The sequence below is a fragment of the Tursiops truncatus genome, chromosome 16 (genome assembly GCF_011762595.2).
Source record: "Tursiops truncatus isolate mTurTru1 chromosome 16, mTurTru1.mat.Y, whole genome shotgun sequence".
NCBI classification, from domain to species: domain Eukaryota; kingdom Metazoa; phylum Chordata; class Mammalia; order Artiodactyla; family Delphinidae; genus Tursiops; species Tursiops truncatus.
The window spans coordinates 59,733,044-59,752,326 of NC_047049.1; the positions used below are offsets into that span (position 1 = coordinate 59,733,044).

At 54.4% G+C, this 19,283-nt stretch overlaps 1 protein-coding gene across 9 annotated transcripts; it reads left to right on the forward strand.

Moving 5' to 3' along the window:
- Positions 1–18: 18 nt before the first annotated feature.
- Positions 19–19,283, forward strand: DNAJB12 (DnaJ heat shock protein family (Hsp40) member B12). 9 transcript variants are annotated; one of them, XM_033841689.2, is made up of 9 exons: positions 21–237; positions 8,080–8,260; positions 9,469–9,614; positions 11,842–12,027; positions 12,147–12,226; positions 14,381–14,490; positions 15,980–16,152; positions 16,789–16,939; positions 19,145–19,283. In XM_033841689.2, exons 1-8 carry the CDS (start codon positions 105–107, stop codon positions 16,908–16,910), a joined length of 1,131 nt encoding a protein of 376 aa, XP_033697580.1. In that variant the 5' UTR covers positions 21–104; the 3' UTR covers positions 16,911–16,939; positions 19,145–19,283. The 9 variants fall into 9 exon arrangements, 6 of the variants coding, with proteins under 6 accessions (XP_033697582.1, XP_033697581.1, XP_033697580.1 ...); XM_033841685.2 differs by lacking the exon at positions 19,145–19,283 and adding an exon at positions 18,063–18,578 and having other exon boundaries at positions 16,789–16,933; XM_033841683.2 differs by lacking the exon at positions 19,145–19,283 and adding an exon at positions 18,063–18,578 and having other exon boundaries at positions 16,789–16,886.

Sequence of the window (19,283 nt, forward strand, 5' to 3'; positions counted from 1 at the left end):
TATGTCATCACCCTGCGACCGCCTGCCCCGCGACGCGCCGGGTGCTGGCTCAGCCTTTCGCTCTCCCGGCTTCCCCCTCCCTGGTTCCGCGCTCTGGTTCCGCCATGGAATCCAACAAGGATGAAGCCGAGCGCTGTATTAGCATCGCCCTCAAGGCCATCCAGAGCAACCAGCCTGACCGGGCGCTCCGCTTCCTGGAGAAGGCGCAGCGGCTGTACCCGACGCCGCGAGTTCGCGGTGAGTGTGAGGTGCCGGAGACACGGAGGGGACATTAGAACTGATGGGGGGAATACGGGAACGGACCGACAGGAGCAGTTGGAGGAGGGGGAGGGGTGGCGAGGCGCGGCTACGCCTGCGCACTGAGACGCGCGGGGGCCGCCGGGAGGTGTAGTCTTTGGCTCCCACGCCTCTCCGGGATGCTGGACACCTGATGACAGGGGCGACAGCGACTTCAGATTTCCAGGTGCTTGCACAACGCACTGAGATTTGGAGTTCCCAAGAATGAGAGGCGCTGGCAGACGGGGCGAAAGGAACTTACGTGGAAGAGAAACCGAAACTACTTTTCCCAAGGGGCCTTTCGGTGGCCCAAGGCCAGTTGCCGGCCTGAGAAATATTATAGTTCAGGAAAATAAAGATAACTCCTCTGAAGGAGAGAATGAGTTCTATAGAGGGAAAGAGGACTTCCGACCTTCGGACGGCCTGAAAAGGCATCTCCATATCTTCACTCCCTCGCACGTCTCCGGGCGAGGGCCAGGGACCACCCTCCCCAAACTAGAGCCTGCCTTTTTCACATTCCACACACCACCTCGGAGCGTCTGTCCTGAGACCGGGCTCTTCACTCCCTCCTGGAGACTGTTCTCCCGCTTGCGAGACTCAGAGCGATGGCCTTACCCTCCCCCACCCACCCTCGCCCCCAAGAGTCCATCAATGGCCGGCCATACGGACGGCTGGACAGCCACAGGCTGCTAAGCGGCCCTAGACTGTTTCCAAACCAGAGAGGGAATAGTGAGGTTGTCTCTACTACTGATCACCTTCCTCTACCCAGGAACCCTTTTTTTCTTTAACCTAAGTCTTCTTTGGAGTTTTTCTTCATACACGCTGGAGGGGAGAAAGAGGTTGTCCATTAAACATACAGAGTTTGCGCCTGCAATAACCACTTAGTAAAGTGGCGTGTAGCAGGTACTCAGAAGACCCGGGTTCTCATCCTAACTGCTACCATGTGATCTTTCTGAGCTTGGGTTTCCTCAACTGGAAAATTAGAGGGTTGGCACAGATAATGTGAATAACAATCATACCCATAGTGCTTTTCAGTTTAGAGAGCTCTTTCAGTGCATTTTCTCTCTCGAGCCTGCCCTATCAGGGAGGCAGAGCAAAGATCATTATCTTTGTTCTATAGATGAGGAAATACCTCAGAGGCCAGGGACTTACCCGGATTACACAGCTAGAAATTGGAAAGTTCTGTGACTCTCTGCATGTTTAGTAAAGGAATGAAGTGAAACTGAACAGCAGCAGCCAGCCTTCCAACCCTCTTACCTGCGTTATGCAATTGAGAAAGGGTAATAGTGGTGGAAGAGGCAGCCTGGAATGCCTGAATTTTTCTCCCTCCTGATTCTGCAGGTTGATCTTTGGCCTGTTTGCCTTAGAGAGAGTTTCAGTCTGTATTTTCCAGGAGTCCTGAGGTAACTTGCTCAAGGAACTTTTCTGTGAAATCACACTCTGTAAAAGGGAAGCCCTCTATATGGGGCAGGGGGGGCTTCCAGCTCTCAACGTTCTGACTCTGATACTTCAAGGGTTCAGAAACAGGCAGCCAAGAAAGGATGGTAACAACATGGCCTGTGGAGCTCTTCTGTCAGCAAGCCCCCTCGTCCAGTTCAGGTGCTTGGATGGGTGTCCTTCCTGGGGCACAAGTACTGGAATTTGCTCAGGCAGAAGAGCGACCTGCTGCATATTTGTCATATTCATGTTATTCTAAAAAGAGTATATGGCTCGTGATTCTCTGTGAACTTCACCTTGTGCCATCTGCAGCCCTGCACTGAGCTGACAAGGATGTGGGGGTAATTTGGGCTTGAGATGGGGAAAGCTTGGTTAAAAAATATTAGGTAGTTGTCTACACTTGATGTTTAAAGTTTGAACTCATTCCGGATATGCATTTAATGCAAAGACTTCTTTCTTTTCTTTCATTTGTAAAGTCTCTGCTTGTTGCTAAGTGGTAATAACAAGATTGGTAAGACGTGATTGTTCACCTTAAGGAGTTTCCAATCTAGTGAAGGAGACAGAGTTACAGAAAACGTAATATTGCAAACCATAAAACAAGAGCTGTGATTAAACAAAAATTAAGCACAGTGTTAGATGCTGAGAACTTAAAGATGGATGTGAAAAATCCGGTCCCTTCCCTCCATGAGTTCAGTCTGCTGAGGTGGAGGGGAGTATGGGGGCCGGGGGCGGTGTGGAGGATACACTATAAGCAGTATCATGACGGGGACGTAAAATAATTGTAGATCACAGCAAGGGAAGGCTTCAGGGAGTAGGATGGGAGGCCGCATTTGAACTGCACTTTGGAGGAAGGTAGGAGACTTGAGAAGGGCATACGGGGGAAAAAGACATGGAGGCTGCAAGTTGTAAGAGGTGTGGGGGAAGGGATTGAGTTTAACAAGATGTGGAGGCTGTGGCGGTAGTAATTTGAGTGCAGAGAGGACTATGGTTGGAAAATAGGATGGAGCCAGATGGTGGGAATTCTTTCCTGCCATGCCAGGATATTTTCACTTTTTTCTGTAGTTAATGGAAAAACTACTGAAGTTTTTGATAGCAGGAGGAAGATAAGGGTACTGTTCTTAAAAAGAGAACAGCATAGGGGCTTCCCTGGTGGCGCAGTGGTTAAGAATCTGCCTGCCAACGCAGGGGACACGTGTTCGAGCCCTGCTCCGGGAAGATCCCACATGCCACAGAGCAGCTAAGCCGTGCACCACAACTACTGAGCCTGTGCTCTAGAACCCGCGAGCCACAACTCCTGAGCCTGCGTGCCACAACTACTGAAGCCCGTGTGCCTAGAGCACGTGCTCCGCAGCAAGAGAAGCCATGACAATGAGACGCCCGCCTACTGCAACAAAGAGTAGCCCCTGCTCACCACAACTAGAAAAGCCCACACAGAGCAACAAAGACCCAACAGCCAAAAATAAAAAACAAACAAACAAATAAATAAATTTATTTTAAAAAAAAATAGAGAACAGCATAAAGGGTTAATGAGTGGGAAGAGAGACTCAAGGCAGAAACCTGTTGGGAGACACTTGCCTTGTGTGGGTTAGGAGTTACGAGGGCCTGAGATAAGGCAGCATGGATCAGGATAAAGTCACTGGAGGAAAAGTACCGAGCCTTCTGTGAGAGAAGGATGCTGAGTAGAAATAGGGACTCAGAATTCAAGCCTGTGTGACCAGGAAGAAACCAAGGCTGAAGAACATGGGTGGGAAGAGATGGGCAGAGTGCAAGGTGCCTGTGGGATGTTCCAAAGAAGCTGTCAGCTTGGAGCTCAGGAGAGGGCTCCCGATTCCAGGTGAAAGTCTGCTGTCATCAGCTGGATGGAGCTCATTGGAGTTGTGCCTGGCTGAGGTCACTGTGGGAAAGTGTGAAGCGTGTAGCAGAGGCTGCTGCAGGCACAACCATTGCCACATCTGCCCTTAGGCAATAGGCAGAGACAGAGGAAGCAGGAGAGTGAGCTAGAGCAACAGCAGGAAGAGGCAGTCCCAGGAGAGGGCAGTGGCCAGGGAGCCACGGAGCCATGTGTCAGGGAGGCTGTGAGCAGCACTGTCAGTTGCTGCAGAGGCCACGTGGGAAAAGGGCAGGTCGAGAAATGAAGGGGAGAGGGGCAATAGCATGGGGGAAGATTGGTCTTGGAGAAGTGGAAGGACAGGCGGAGGGCTGGGGTGAGAGGAGGCTCAGAGAAACCTCAAAGGGTCAGGGGACCTCACAGTGAAAGGATGTGAGGGGACTTGAAACTCTGCCACAGGAGGTGGGGTGGGGAGGCACCGAGGGCTGGACAGGTGTAGCAGGGCCCTGAGCTGGGAAGTCACAGGGCAGGAGGCCAGTCTGTCCCTTTCTGAGAGTTTCTATCCAGCCCCTGCAGCCTGGTAGCCCTTGGCTTCACTGCAGGCAATGATGGAAGGCACTGTGTTTTCCAGGGAGCTGATGAGAACATCTGCAGACCTCAGTTTCCCCAGCGTACAAAGTGAGGGTTAGCCATGGAGGACAGCTCGGCTGCCTCAGATTCAGTGGAAGCACCTGGCACAGAGACTGACACAGTTCAGAATGAGTAGCTGGTAATACTGTGATCTGGGCTGATGAACTGGCAAGCCACGGGAGCAGGCTGGCCAGGGAGGTAAGGGATCCCAAGGTGGGGCACTGGGGAACTCAGGGCTTCGGAAGGTAAAGTCTCAGCACTCAGCAGGCTTTGGATCTAGTTGTAACCGTGAGATGTCAGGCTGTCCCAGACTCCAGGTCCATGCCAAAGGCTGCCCAAGGTTCTATGCAATGGCTGGCTCTGGGGTCCAGGCTAAGTCAGGAAGGCCAGCGCACGGGAGAAGGGAGGATTGGTAGCTGAGAGAGTTTGGCATTCAGGGTCCAGGAATGAGGGATGTACCAGGGCTGGCAAGGTCCAGGGTGGGGCTGTCTGTCGAAGGACTGAGCGCACCCCCCATTGTGCGATCAGTCCTTCCATTTACCTTATTTCATAGAATCTTACTAACCCCCCTGAACAACTCTGTGAGGGCAGGGACTGTGTCTTCACTGAGGAATTAGATAACTTGACAAGGCCATGTGGCTAATTAGCAAAGGCCCCAGACTGTCCAGCCCCACTCCCAGGCTCTTTTCCTAATCCAGCCTCCCTCTCCTCACTTAGCTTGGGCACTGCAGGTACATGGAGACACCTGGAGATGAAGTTATAGTAACAGATGACACAGTGTTTGTTGGGCATTGTGCTCAGTTCTTTGTAAGCATTCACTCATTTACTGATTTACTCTTGCAAGTTTCTTGAGGAAGATAGTTTTACATGGAGAAGCTAAGTTAACTTGTCCAAGGTGACTCTGATAGCAAGTGGCAGGCCAGGTTTGAAGCGGGCAGTCTGACTCTCCAGTCTGGGTTTGAGGAGGGGCCTCCCCTAGTAGCTTTGGCCGTAGAAATGCTCTCACATCTACCTGAGCTGCTACTGCTCCCACCCCAGCTTTGGTCTCTTCCACCAATTTCCCTTCTTTTTTTTTTTTTTTTTTTCCCTTCTTTTTAAATGTCTGCCAGCTTTACTGGGAAGCGGCAGAGTCAGGATTTGAACCCAGTCATGTCTGTCTAACTCTATCGCCACATTAAGCTATTCTGTCTCCTACTCTTTTGTTACTTTGCCTGTCAGCCACTGTGCCATGAAGGATGTAACAGTGAGACAGGATGAGGCGGTCACATTCGGGGCCTAGCAGAGGGGATGTCCAGGCCACAAGAGAGACAATTGTCGACAACCAGAAATCTTGAACTGCCACCTCAAATAGGAACGTTCTGTGTGACCCAGAGCACATCCATTCCCCTTTGGGCTCTTTCTGCAGTGTAGGGAAATTAGAGGGGCTGATTCCGTGTAACTGCCTAAAAAGCTTCCAGACTCTTCCCTGAAAGGTACTGGAGAGAGTCCATCCCATCTCCTGGCTGCTGCTCCTGTGCATCTACAGCAACGGAATGGCTGGTCACGTTGTCCTTAGGGCATCAGCCTGGACCACTGGGGCTTCCAGAGAAATCGAAATAAACAGCTTCTTTAAAAGCCCTAGGAAACCAGCAAACCAGCTCCTCCCTCAGTGCCATCTTGATCAGCATCGCTTTACCTGTTGGTTTCTTCCTTTGCCATTTCCTTGGTGCCTGGCATAGACCTGGAGCCTGGGACGGCCTGACGTCTCACGGTTACAACTGGGTCCAAAGCCAGCTGGGTGCTGAGACTTCGCCTTCCTAAGACTTGCAGCTCCCCAGCGCCCACACCTTGGGTCCCCTCACCTCCCTGGCCAGCCAGTTCATCAGCCCAGGTCACAGTATTATCAGCCCCTCATTTCGAACTTTTACTCTATGTCAGTCTTTGTGCCAGGTGCTTATACACATTTCATTTTATCCTTATCTACTGTGAGGAAAGCGAGATTCAGAGCAATTTCACAGATCAGCCAGGGTCAGTGTTAGGAAGTGGCTGAGCTGAGATTTGAAACCTGGGTCTTGTGAATGAACTTCTCTCTTGGAACAGCTGTGCTGGAAGGGGCTCCCCCTGCCAGGCTCATGTGTTCTGGGATAGCAACGTAGTCAAGAGCATCGTTTCAGGAGCTGGACATCCTGGAATTTAAGTGCTGCTACTCATCTTGTATAGCCACAGGCAAGGTGATCAAACGCAGCTCCTCCCTTACAACAGGGATGGCAGTAATAATACCCAGCTCTAAAGTCACTATCAAGATTAAATGGGTGTGGGCTTCCCTGGTGGCGCAGTGGTTGAGAGTCCGCCTGCCGATGCAGGGGACACGGGTTCGTGCCGCAGTCTGGGAAGATCCCACATGCCGCGGAGCGGCTGGGCCCGTGAGCCATGACTGCTGACCCATGACCGCTGAGCCCGCGCGTCCGGAACCTGTGCTTCGCAACGGGAGAGGCCACAACAGTGAGAGGCCCGTGTACTGCAAAAAAAAAAAAAAAAAAAGATTAAATGGGTGAATACATGCAGAGCACCGTGTCCAGGCCTGCTGACTCAGTGAGCACTCATCACTCTCTCCTCTCTGAGTGCCTTCTCAGGCTTTGCTACAGGGGCCTCTCCACCCCATCATGCAGGGCAGGCTCACCTGTCAGCCTCTGTATTGGGATTTCCCAGCTGCTGACTCAGTGAGGACACGTGAATTTACAGCGGTGGCTCAGGACACAGTGGTCCACTTGAGCCCCAGTGCTCTGCTCTCAGCGAGCCCTGCTCCAGGCTTTGGGTGAGACCCACATGCGTCGCAGTAGAGAGTGTCTGACACCCAACACGGTGCCTGGAGCCCCACAAGCACCTGGCACATTTGAGAAGGAAGCTGATGACCATCCAGACTGTGCTGCCATCCTTCCTCTGCACAGAGGTGTCCTGGGTCCCTGCAGTGGTCCAGATGCCTGGTTTCCCAGGGTGCTGTACCCCAGGCATGACTAGGGGGCTCAGAGCTGGTTTTGTACCTGTAATAAATGGGCACAGGGGACTCCTGCCAGAGATATAGGCCTTTCCTCATTGAGTCATCAGGCACCAAGGACTTGGGTTTGAATAACTGTGACCCTCTCTGAGGGTGACAGCTAAGGCCCTGTATAGACTATGAACATTGAAGTAGGACATTTGATGTGGCCAGCCATTTGGAAAAGGTGAGCAATAGCAAGCAGTGAACACAGCAGATGTTAGTCCTGAGTCTCACACCACCCCTGGCCCTCCGGGGCAGAATCACTGCCCCCCCATTCCTCTCCATGGCTAAGGGAGAGGAAGCCTTCTCCAGGAAGCCTTCCGACCAATCCCAGCTGACTCAGATGGTCCTGCTAAGTGGAATCCCCATTACAGAGTACTTTGCCCATCTTCTCACTCAATGGAAGGTGGCTATTAAACACGTTACTTTGGGATTTTAAAAACCTAAAGGCGTTAATGGTTTATTTTTATGCTGAGTTTAAAAATGATCTATACCCGGGCTTCCCTGGTGGTTGAGAGTCTGCCTGCTGATGCAGGGGACACGGGTTCGTGCCCCGGTCCAGGAAGATCCCACATACCACGGAGCAGCTGGGCCCATGAGCCATGGCCGCTGATCCTGCACGTCCGGAGCCTGTGCTCCGCAACGGGAGAGGCCCGCGTACCGCAAAAAAAAAAAAAGATCTATACCCTAAGAACTGTGGATCCTAAGAGAGCAGGCAACTATCCTGTTAGCCCTCCACAGGCCCAAGTCAGGGAAGGAGCGAGCTTCGTTGGGAAAAAGACTGGGTGGGATGTGGGGGTCCCAGGATCTCCCAGGGCCAGGCAGTCCCTCAGCCATTGCACATGGCCTTGCTGGAGGAGGAGCCCTGAATAGTTTCCTTGCTTTTGCACAGCACTGATCGAGTCCCTCAACCAGAAACCACAGTCGGCCAGCGACCAACCACAACCCACAGAGGCAACCCAGGCGACCCATAGGAAAGCAGGTGGGGCCGGCACCCCCTCGGCCAACGGTGAAGCCGGAGGAGGAGAGAGCACCAAAGGCTACACTGCCGAACAAGTAGCGGCCGTGAAAAGGTAGAGGTCTGGGCGGCAGGCAGGGGCCAGAGCCTGGTGTATTGGGACATTTTCAACTCTAGAGAAGGCTTCCTGCAGCCTGTCATCCACTTCACCTCGGAGGGTCTTAAGGCTAGAGGAGGTTCAAGAAGTCGAGCTCACCAGACCCTCTCCTTGTTTCCCACAAGGCTCTGGAGTGCCGTCCTCAGGGCTCCACTGTTCCTCCCGCCAAGACAACCCACAGCAGAGGCTGGAAATGCTGACGCTGCCGGCTTCCTCTGCCACTGGCCAGCAGGTCTTGGGCCTCGTTACACAGCCCTGTTTGTCAGAGATGAGGCCTGGTCTCCCCTCCAGATACTCCCACAACCCACACTCCTGCCCCCAACAAAGGCCCTTTCAGATCAGAGTCTGTGTTGGGTAGAGTGGAGACAGGAGACGGTTATCCCTCCGAGGCTTGGGCCAACCCTGCGCAGAGCAGCTCAATACCAGGCTGAGACGGTCCAGCCAAGGCTTCTCAGGCGTAGCTACTCCTCCCATTTCTCCTGAGGCCTCCCTACCAGCCAGCCTCGGGAATCCCTCTTCAGTCATTCCCACATGGTCCTGGCTGCTACTGAAGACATTGGCAGGCTTCAGGCCTGGGGTTCAGCCTCTGTGTGACCCAGCGTGACTATAGTTTGCCATAAAAGCATTTGCCAATTTTACATCTTTCTGACCAGACAGGATTTTGACCAGACAAGCCCATGGGTTATAAGCAATAGAAACTGATTGTGGGCCAAGAGTCAGGGGTTCTCCAGGGAGCCCAGGAATAAGAATTAGTGGAAGAGAAACAGCGTCTCTTCAGGGCCCTGAGATGGGGTGAACAGACACCTACCGTGTCTGGCCTCTCTGTTACCCCCTCAGACTCGGATAGCCAGGAGAGTAGAGCTGGCAGAGCCTGGAACACACCTGCCCTTGGGCAGAAGCCCCTGATGGACGGACACTGACAGTCCTGTGGTTGCCTGCAGTGAGGGTGCTGTTAGCTCAGGGAAATGGTTCCTGGCCTGGCAAAAACAGCGACTGTCCCCTCTTAAATCCTGAGTGTATTCTTGCTGTCTCTACTGGGCCTGTCCTGCTGGTCCCCAAGCCTGCTCAGAGCTGTGCACCCACACTGCTCTTTCCTCGCCCGCCACACCTCCCCTACGTGTTTCTCCATGTAGAGGTCCCCCACCAAGCTCCACTCCCTTCTCTAGGGTCAAGCAATGTAAAGATTACTACGAGATCCTGGGGGTGAGCAGAGGGGCCTCAGATGAGGACCTGAAGAAGGCCTACCGCAGACTGGCCCTCAAGTTCCACCCTGACAAGAACCGCGCGCCTGGCGCCACTGAAGCTTTCAAAGGTGAGCCGGCCCTGGTTCCCTAGTGTTTGGGTGTTCTGATCGCCTGTCCTTGGGAGGGAGGTAGGGAAGGAGGGGGGGGGGGGGAAGGGAGGGGGGAGGAGGGAGGGAGGGAGGGAAGGGGGGAGGGAGGGAGGGAAGGGGGGAGGGAGGGAGGGAAGGAGGGAGGGAGGGAAGGAGGGAGGGAGGGAGGAAAGGGGGGAGGGAGGGAGGGAGGGAAGGAGGGAGGGAGGGAGGAAAGGAGGGAGGGAGGGAGGGAGGAAAGGAGGGAGGGAGGGAGGGAGGAAAGGAGGGAGGGAGGGAGGGAGAAGGGGCTTTTCCAGGAAATGGCCTTGGGAAGTGGCTCAGGTCCTCCCAGCTCAGGAGCTGCTTCCTGGGAAGAAGGTCCTAGTAGCCGCCTCCAGCCACATGGTCTGTCAGAGCACAGATGGCGCCGCTCCTCCCTCTCGTTGCCCCTCAATCCCTGGGTGTTACAAGCCGGGAGCTGAGGCAAGAGAGGCCAGGTGTCTTCTCCAAGGTCACATGGTGATTGAGGGGCAGAAGCAGGCCTCCTGACTCACCCGTGTTCACGTCCTCATCCTGGGATCTTGGTAATAGTTTCCCTGTGCTGAGAAACTAGGTGGCCCTGAGTCAGAGCTTGGTGGCCTCCTCAGCACCAGCAGCCATGGCCAACCCACCCCGGCCTCTTTACACACACACACCCTCCCTCTCACACCACACACAGCCTAGGGCCTGCCCTGGGGGGACATGAAAGTCTCTCTGGCCTCAGGGCCTGTTGGTTCTGGGGTGGGTGCTTCAGTTCTGGCTGAAATGATAAGCTGCCCTTTAATCATTTATATTTTCACTGAACAAATCAGGCACACGTGCGGGCTCTGTGCCAGCACTGAGTTGCTGGGCGCTGCAGTTCCACAGACATCTCTTCTCTCACACCCACCTTGTCCTCCGTGGGACCTTCAGGATCTTAGGCTCACTCCCTCTGGGCGATGGCGTGGTGACTAGCCCTGTCTGGCCCAAGCAGGGTGCTGTGCAGTACGGGGGCTGGGACCACAGCCAGATGGGGAGTCTGTGGCAGAGCAGACCCCAAGACCCAGCGTGCCGTCTCACAGCGCTGCCCCAGGTGCTCCATTGCAGGCTGCTTGGGGTTGGTCCCCAGTGAGGCAGTCTGCAGGCATCTTCCCCCACTGCTGGTCTGCCAGCCCCAGGGGAAGAAGGAGAATGGGACTGGGGAGGCAGGGTAGCTGTGGTTAATGTTTCTCCAGCCCTGACCTCTGCCTGCAGCCCTGCACTACAGGCACTGAGAGACCACACCTGGCCTTGGGGCCTGTCACAATGGGAAGAGGAGGAACATTCTCCTTATTCTCAGGGGTTGCAGGTTGTGAAGAGATGCAGCTTTGACCTCCTCCTTTGAGAGAGTGGGCCGCTGGCGAAGGAGCAAGAGACGAAGGAGGGCTCGGAGCTGGGGCCTTCGGGGCACAGGCCTCCCACCTCGGGGGCTCTAATGGGGAGGCCCCTGGGCTGGGCCAAGGAAGAGCAGCTGGGACCTGGACCCCAGGGAAGACAGGGCTCGCCCTGCCACACCGCCAGCAGTGGTGAGCCGGGGGACGTGGCCCCTCCTGGGAGTTCCTGCTGCTCTCCGGTTTACAGCAGCACACCACATGTTTGTGCAGCCCTCATGTCGTGCTATGACTTCAAGATTACATACCCTCCAGAAAGGGGGTGCCCCATCCCACTGGACACCCCAAGAGAGAGTGATGAGGTGGGGGCGTTTTGGTGGTTTTCATAAAGTCAGAGAGCCGACTTGAAGCAAGACACACCTGGGTTTGATTCCTGGCTCTGCAGCATCAGACCTGCGTGAGCTGACACTACACCTCTCTGAGCCTCAGTTTTCTCATTGGTAAAATGGAGATGGGCTGTTAGGAGTAAGAAAGATAATGCCCATAAAGGGCCTGGCGTGTAGAAAAAATCGGACCGTCATCGCGAGGTGGAGAGCAAGGAGCCTGAGCATTAATCCTCCACCCGGCCCAGGCTGCCCGCATTCACGTAGAGGTATTCCTGCATGTCCCCCACCCGCCCCCTCTTGCTCAACAGCCAGACTTCCCGCTGGCCCCTAGGACTCCTGCTTCCTAGAGCAGCACTTGAGTACCTGAAGGAAGTGAGTGCTTGGCTGCCACGGGCGCCTCCAGCCGCACCCCCAGCATCCTCGGGCCTGACCTTTCTACCTCCTTTCTAGCCATTGGCACAGCATACGCAGTACTTAGCAACCCAGAGAAAAGGAAGCAGTATGACCAGTTCGGCGATGACAAGAGCCAGGCAGCCCGGCACGGCCATGGGCACGGGGACTTCCACCGCGGCTTTGAAGCTGACATCTCCCCTGAAGACCTCTTCAACATGTTCTTTGGAGGTGGCTTCCCATCTAGTAAGTCCCCCCGCTGTCCCCACAGCCAGGCCTCCCTGGTGGTGATGGTGGGAGACTGGATGCCAGCCTCTCCCGTTCCCAGCAGCCCCACTCCTGACTCAGTCCCTCTGACCCTCCAGGTAACGTCCATGTCTATAGCAACGGCCGCATGCGCTACACGTACCATCAAAGGCAGGACCGCAGGGAGAACCAGGGTGATGTGAGTGAGGAGAGCGCTGGGGAGGGGATGGGGAGGGTGCCCGGTGACACCCAAGGGGATGGGCCCTGGGCTGGGGAGTGATACCCCTCGCTGACACTCTGCGGCAGCAGTGCCCCCAGAACTTAAGCCAGGAAGCCATCTTGGCCCCCCCCATGCCATCCTGCTGAGGGACACCAGAGGGAACCATACTGCCCAGCACCCACGGCCAGAGTGGGGGTTTCATGGCCTCTGCTGGGGAACGTAATGCAGAAATTTCTCTACCTGCAGGCAGGTTCCAGTGTGAATGGCCTTTGTGAGGTCCATTTGTTCTTTTGGGGTTTTTTCCTTTTTTTAAGATTTAATTTTATTCATTTTTGGCTGCATTGGGTCTTTGTTGCTGTGCACAGGCTTTCTCTAGTTGCTGCGAGCGGGGGCTACTCTTCGTTGCGGCGTGCGGGCTTCTCATTGCGGTGGCTTCTCTTGTTGCAGAGCACGGGCCCTAGGTACGGGGGCTTCAGTAGTTGTGGCACACCAGCTCTAGAGCGCAGGCTCAGTAGCTGTGGTGCACGGGCTTAGCTGCTCTGCGGCATGTGGGATCTTCCGGGACCAGGGTGTGAACCCATGTTCCCTGCATTGACGGCGGATTCTTAACCACTGCACCACCAGGGAAGTCCCGGTCAATTTGGTTAAGTTCTAAGTGACATTTTCCAAGCAACGGAAAGTTAAACTTAATGATAGAATTGAAAGCATGACAACATGGGGCTGGCTCTTCTTGCTTCTTTTCAGCACTCTTTAAAAATGTATACAGGGACTTCCCTGGTGGTACAGTGGTTAAGAGTCTGCCTGCCAGTGCAGGGGACACGGGTTCAATCTCTGGTCCAGGAAGATCCCACATGCCACAAGGCAACTAAGCCCGTGCGCCACAATTACTGAGCCTGTGCTCTAGAGCCCGCGAGCCACAACTACTGAGCCCGTGTGCCACAACTACTGAAGCCCACGCACCTAGAGCCCGTGCTCCGCAACAAGAGAAGCCACCGCAATGAGAAGCCTATGCACCGCAACAAAGAGTAGCCCCTGCTCGCCACAACTAGAAAAAGCCCGTGCCCAGCAACAAAGACCCAATGCAGCCAATAAATAAATAAATAAATAACAGCAAAGAGTAGCCCCTGCTCGCCACAACTAGGAAAAGCCTGTGCCCAGCAACGAAGACCCAACGCAGCCAATAAATAAATAAATAAAATTTATTAGAAAAAATGTATACAAAACTATAACAAGACAGTGCATCAAACATATTTTGAATGCCACAGATTATAAGACCAGCTGGCTGGCTAAGATTAAAATACTGCGGACAGTTGCAGAATATTTAAAATTATGCCAGGCAGAGGGATTCTCTTTTGCTCTGATAACGTGGCCTTCTGTTTTTATCCATGTTTTAAACTTTTATTTTGTGTGTATTTAACACACAGAAGAGTTTTTTAAATCACAGATTATCACACAGTGAACAAATTTTTTTATTTATAATTTCTTAACTGGCAGTTTTTAAATTGGTAATATAGTCATATGGTTCAGAATTCAGAAGGGTGTATATAGGGAAGGTCTCCCTCCAGCCCTGCCTCCCAAGTGTCTGGAGGCAGACACTTTCTTTGTTTGTTTTTTGTTTTTTGTTTTTTTTGCGGTACGCGAGCCTTTCAGTGTTGTGGTCTCTCCCGTTGCGGAGCACAGGCTCTGGAAGCGCAGGCTCAGCGGCCATGGCTCACGGGCCCAGCCGCTCCGCAGTATGTGGGATCTTCCCGGACCGGGGCACGAACCGTGTCCCCTGCATCGGCAGGCAGACTCTCAACCACTGCGCCACCAGGGAAGCCCTGGAGGCAGACACTTCTGTTCGCTTTTTTTTTTGGTATTCTCTCACAAGTAAATACGCGTACCCACCTCCCACCCCAGCATTTAACCCCAGTTGCTGCTTTGTTTTTATCTGGGGAAACTGGCAGGTAGAGGAGTTTCTGTATTTTGGGGACCCGTGGGAGGGAAAGGGAGGGAGCGGCGTCATGGCCTATCTGCATGGCAGCTGGCTGCCACCACCTGGACTCCATTGTGCTGGGGGAGCTGGAGGCGTTTGCCGCCAGCGTTGCCCCCCACCCAGGTCCAGCTTGGGTGACCGTTGGCTCTTCCCTCCAGGGTGGGCTGGGGGTGTTTGTCCAGCTGATGCCCATCCTCATCCTGATCCTCGTGTCAGCTCTCAGCCAGCTCATGGTTTCCAGTCCACCCTACAGCCTCAGCCTGAGACCGTGAGTACCTGCAGCTGGGGTGAGGCCGGGATGGTGGGTAGACAGGGGCCTTTGAGTCTCAGCCCCCATCAGGGGCCTTCCTTCCCATCCTCGTCCTGCAGGTTCTTGATCAAAATGCAGAAAGATGATTAGAATCCAGACTTTCCCTGTTAAGCTGAGGTTCTTGATCTTGTAAGGATCATAGTCCCCTAAGAAAATGCAATGAAACCTGCAGATCTTTTCCCTAGAACACTGCACATACACCTGGTTTGCATATGATTTCACAGGCTGCATGACACTCTCCCGATCGTACCTGCAAGCCTTGAAATAAGAACCGCTTCTCTTCCATTCTGGTTGGGGGCCCTGGGGCCATGGGAAGAACAGGGGCTCTAGAGTCAGAGCAAGGGTGGCTTTGAATCCCAGCTCCTCTACTAACTAAGCAGCTGTGTGACCCTGGAGTAGTTACATAACTTCTCTGAGCCCTGGTTTCCCCATTTATAAAATGGGAAGAATAATAACATCTACCTGCTTATGAAAAATAAATGAGTAATACACATAAAGTGCCAGGCTCATTAGAAATGCTTGACAACATTTGTTGAATGACTATATGGTCTCAACCACTGATAGTGAACTTGGGCAAGTTATTTGCCCTTTTAAAGCGTCAGCTCCCCTCATTTATTTCCAGCACCTGGCCCAGGATCTGATACAGAGCTGGTGCTCAGCTTCTATTGCTGGAAGCCCTCTGCTCCCATCTAGTGGCCTGGCTCTGCCTGGGAGCCTGGCAGGATCCCTCTCAGCCAGCAGGGAGCAGAGTCGGTCCACTGGACCCACACCAGCAGGCACAGGCGCTCTGTGGCCTGATGCCAGCCTTTTTCTCTGCAGCCCGAGAGCTGAGAGGCAAGAATGGGCAGACAGGGGCTGTTCTCACCAGAGCACTAACTCCTGTCTGCATGTTGAGGCTCTTCCCTGAGCCTGCAGAGCCTGCAGTTGGAGCTGGAAGATAGAATCCAAGAGATGGAAGGATACAACTCCTTGGAATCCTTCCTGTCATTTTGTTCCTAAGACTTTTCACTCTATACTGGGAGCTCCTGGATACACAGGCAGGCCCTTAGCAACGATTGGCTTAGGGGATGAATGAGGGAATGGAGGCACAGGGAGCTCAGGTCACACAGCTCGTTAGAGGTGGAGCCTGTGTTCGCTCCGGGTTCCCTCCTTACCTGACCAGGCCCTCCCAGAGAGGGGCTTCTCCACAGAAGCCCCAGCAGCAGTGTGGTAAGCAGAGAGCCTGAGGAAGGCCTTGCCGTAGTCTGTGCCACTAATACGGGAGGGACCCCCTGCCTTTTCTCCACACCCTCATTTGGGTAGCATGGAGTTCCTGCTCTAGTTTGGGAAGGAAGCAGCTGCTCCTGTGGCCTGTGTGGCGCCTCCTGTTGGGAGCCCCAGTCATCCCTAGAGCTGCCCTGGGCCTGGGGACCCAAGCCCACTTTGTGCCTGGTCTGTTTCTGGCCAGGTCGGTGGGCCATGTCCACAGGCGAGTCACTGACCACCTGAACGTCGTTTACTACGTGGCAGACACGTTCTCTGAGGAGTACACAGGCTCCAGCCTCAAAATGGTTGAACGGAATGTGGAAGACGATTATATTGCCAATCTCCGAAACAACTGTTGGAAGGAGAAGCAGCAAAGTGAGTGTGTGTGTATGTGAGAGAGAGAGAGAGAGAGAGAGAGAGTGTGTGTGTGTGTGTGTGTGTGAGAGAGAGAGAGAGAGAGAGAGTGTGTGTGTGTGTGTGTGTGTTTGGGGGCACAAAGCTTGAGAGCAGGGAAGGAAAAAGCCCTGCTCCCCCAGTGATCTGTGGGCACAGCACCTGGCACTGCCCTGCGCCAGCCATGTCCTAGCCAAGAACCGGCCTCCACCCCTGTGTTTCCCTGGGGCTGGGAGCCAGGAGCCACCTGGAGATGTCCTCCAGCTTCCCTGCAATCAGCCTGTTGTTTGGCTGCCGCAGGTAAGTATGTAGAGAGAGATTGGAACATTTCTCCTCCCCACCCACCGATTGGGCATCTGGATCTATCCGTGGGACCCTGGGGCCGTCTCACCAGAATAACAGGTTCCCTCTTTGGCTGGCCTCACCTATACTCTGTAGAAAGGGGCCTCTATTCTGCTCCCAAGGTGGGACCATATTTCCTTCTCCAGGGTCTACCCTAAGGGAAGCCATCTCTGCCCCAGCTCCTGGGCCTGTAACTACCTTTCCCCTCCCGAAAAGGCCAAGCAGGCATCGTAGCAGCCTTAGAGGTTGCCCTAACCCTGCCACATTGCTTTGCAGAGGAAGGCTTGCTGTACCGGGCCCGCTACTTTGGCGACGCAGACATGTACCACAAAGCACAGAAGATGGGCACCCCGAGCTGTAACCGACTGTCAGAGGTGCAGGCCTCCCTGCATGGATAGTCCTGGGCCCGCCTGCCACCGAGGTCCAAGTATGAGCCAGGGCCTCCTCTGCCCTGCAACTCCTGGCAGCTCTGGCCTTGGTCATGAGGCAGAGGAGGGTGGGAGGAGGGAGGGAGGGAGCCTGTGATCGTGGCACGGTTTCCCTGTCCCCAGCCTGGCCTCCAGCCTGCAGAGTTGGGACAGCTCTGGGGTGTGCTGGGAAACTGCAGTTTTAGTGCCCTTCAGTGCTCCTCCACAGCACCCTACCCCGCTTGCTGACTCTGGAGCTGTGGGGTGCCCAAGGCTGCTGCTGAGGGCCACTCATGCCTCCTTGGTCTACTTCAGCCATCCAGTCCCCCATGGCCCTTTCCCAAGTGCAGCAGACTATTATCTGTGCCCTGGGATTTAGGCTGCCGAGTATTACTGGGCCCCCGAAAGCCCCCCCGACACTCCCCTGCTGACACCAGGATGAACCACGTGGGAACGGGTGGGCCGAGAGCCCTTCCTCTTCCCCTGTCCTTCCAGGCAGGAGGAAATGGAACAAGGTGGTTGGGCAGCCAGACAGCGCCCCGGGGGGGGGGCCGACAGGCTGGGAGCAGGCGGGGCGCGTGCCCCCAGACTGGTCCTTGTCTGGTGGGGTCAGAGGCACTCTTAACGCCACTGCACCTGGAAGCCGCAGGCATCCGGCCCGCCCAGGCCTCTCACCTGTGGTCAGAAGAAGGGAACAGAAGGTCATGAGTTCAGGGTCGAAGGAACAGAGAACCCTTAGCACAGAATGAGTGGGGAAAAAAGGTGCTGGTCGCAGGCTCCCCGCCTCCTTTACCCCTGTGTGTGGATAGCAGGCTCTGTTCCCAGCATTTGCCAGAGGGGACAGCTTGGACCAAGTCCAGAGGAGTGTGGGCAGAGCCGCTAATGGTTCTTTTTTGTGTTGGTCCGCTTGCCCACCCCCTCCTCTGCCTGTGTCCCCTCAGCAGGGATCCAGCTACAGACTCTGCTTAGAGGCCGTTTGCTGGTGCCTCTGGGAGAGAGAAACAGGCTGCAGGAGGGCGACGGGGCAGGGGCTGAGGTGGGCGGCGCCGGACAGGGCCGAGGAGTTGGCTTGTTAGTGTGGGCTGAGCTGGAGGCTCTGGGGCACGTAACTGCCAAGCTAACTGTTACCACTCTCCTCCCCAGACTATGAAATCTCTGGAGAATTTGTGGTGACATGCACTGAGCCAAGGTGACGAACTGTATATTTAAGGAAAGACAAAAAAAGAAAAAAAATTAAAATGGAATTGGAGGCCGGACGCTGCACAACTGCCCTCTCTCTCACCCAGTAACTGCAGAAAGCTGTTAGGACAGACAGGAAAACCTGACATGGGGCTGCTTCCCTTCCTCCCAGGGCTGGCAGAAGCTCAGGCTTCTCATCGGCTCTCTCCTAGGATACAGAAACCATGACAACGAAAGTAGAATGTAAAACTTGCAGCAAATGTCTGTAGGAAGGGCTGGGGAGGGGGCACCCAACTGCCTTTCTTCCCCCCTCCCAGGAGCTACCACCAGTCACCTCAGTGGAGGTAATCAGAGGTGTTGGCCAAGGATAGAGAGGAGGAGGAAAGAGAACTCTGTAGAATGTAATTTATAGATGCGTGTATATGTATGTATCTATTTATATGTAAATAACACATATAAAGATATAGAGATATATAGAGATATAGTCTACTTTTTAAACTATGCAGGGATTTGGTTGTTGAGTTGATTTCTTCCCTGTTTTAGAAAACAAAGCCTGTTTGGGGAAGGCAGCCTGGTCCTTCAAAGGCTAGACATTAGCCGTAGCTGACAGCATGAGGAAAGTTGGGCCACAGCTTGTAGCGTTCCCCTCAACCCCAGCCTGTTCTTGATGGCAGCAGCAATCATGATAGCATAAATCTACAGAGAACTCGGAAGGTTGCCAGCTGTATGGTTAAACTGGAGGGGAGCAGGCTGCGGGGGAAGAAAGGACTCCTGGGGCCAGATGCCAGGTCAGTATTGAGTCATGGTAGAGGCCCCAGATGGCCTGTGGGGATGAGACCACCCACCGCAAGTTTGGCCAGCTCAGGTGGGCGCTTTGTTTTGTCCTGGTGCCCGGGACCCCCTTGCCCCCACTGCCACTGAGAGCAGCAGTGTTGGAGAGGGGAGCCAGGTTCTGCCTGACCACCTCCCCGCTTAGTCCCTATGTGAGTTTTGCCTTATAGGTGCCCCAGGGCACAGCCCCATTGTTGCTACTGGTTTTTCCTAAGCCATGTACCAAGGACTCCAGAAGGCTTTTCCTCCCAGAGTCAACCACGTGGGGCCCAGGACGCTGGGGCAGAAGCCGACTCCTGAAGAAAGTCCATGACCGTGGGCGCCTCTGTCTCTACCCTCCGTGGACATGATGCC

Bases quoted from the DNA above. Each gene is read 5' to 3' on its own strand.
- DNAJB12 (XM_033841683.2), top strand. From the start codon at position 105: ATGGAATCCAACAAGGATGAAGCCGAGCGCTGTATTAGCATCGCCCTC. The intron at 238-8,079 runs GTGAGTGTGAGG...GCTTTTGCACAG, and splicing joins CCCGACGCCGCGAGTTCGCG to CACTGATCGAGTCCCTCAAC. The intron at 16,153-16,788 runs GTGAGTGTGTGT...ATTGCTTTGCAG, and splicing joins TTGGAAGGAGAAGCAGCAAA to AGGAAGGCTTGCTGTACCGG.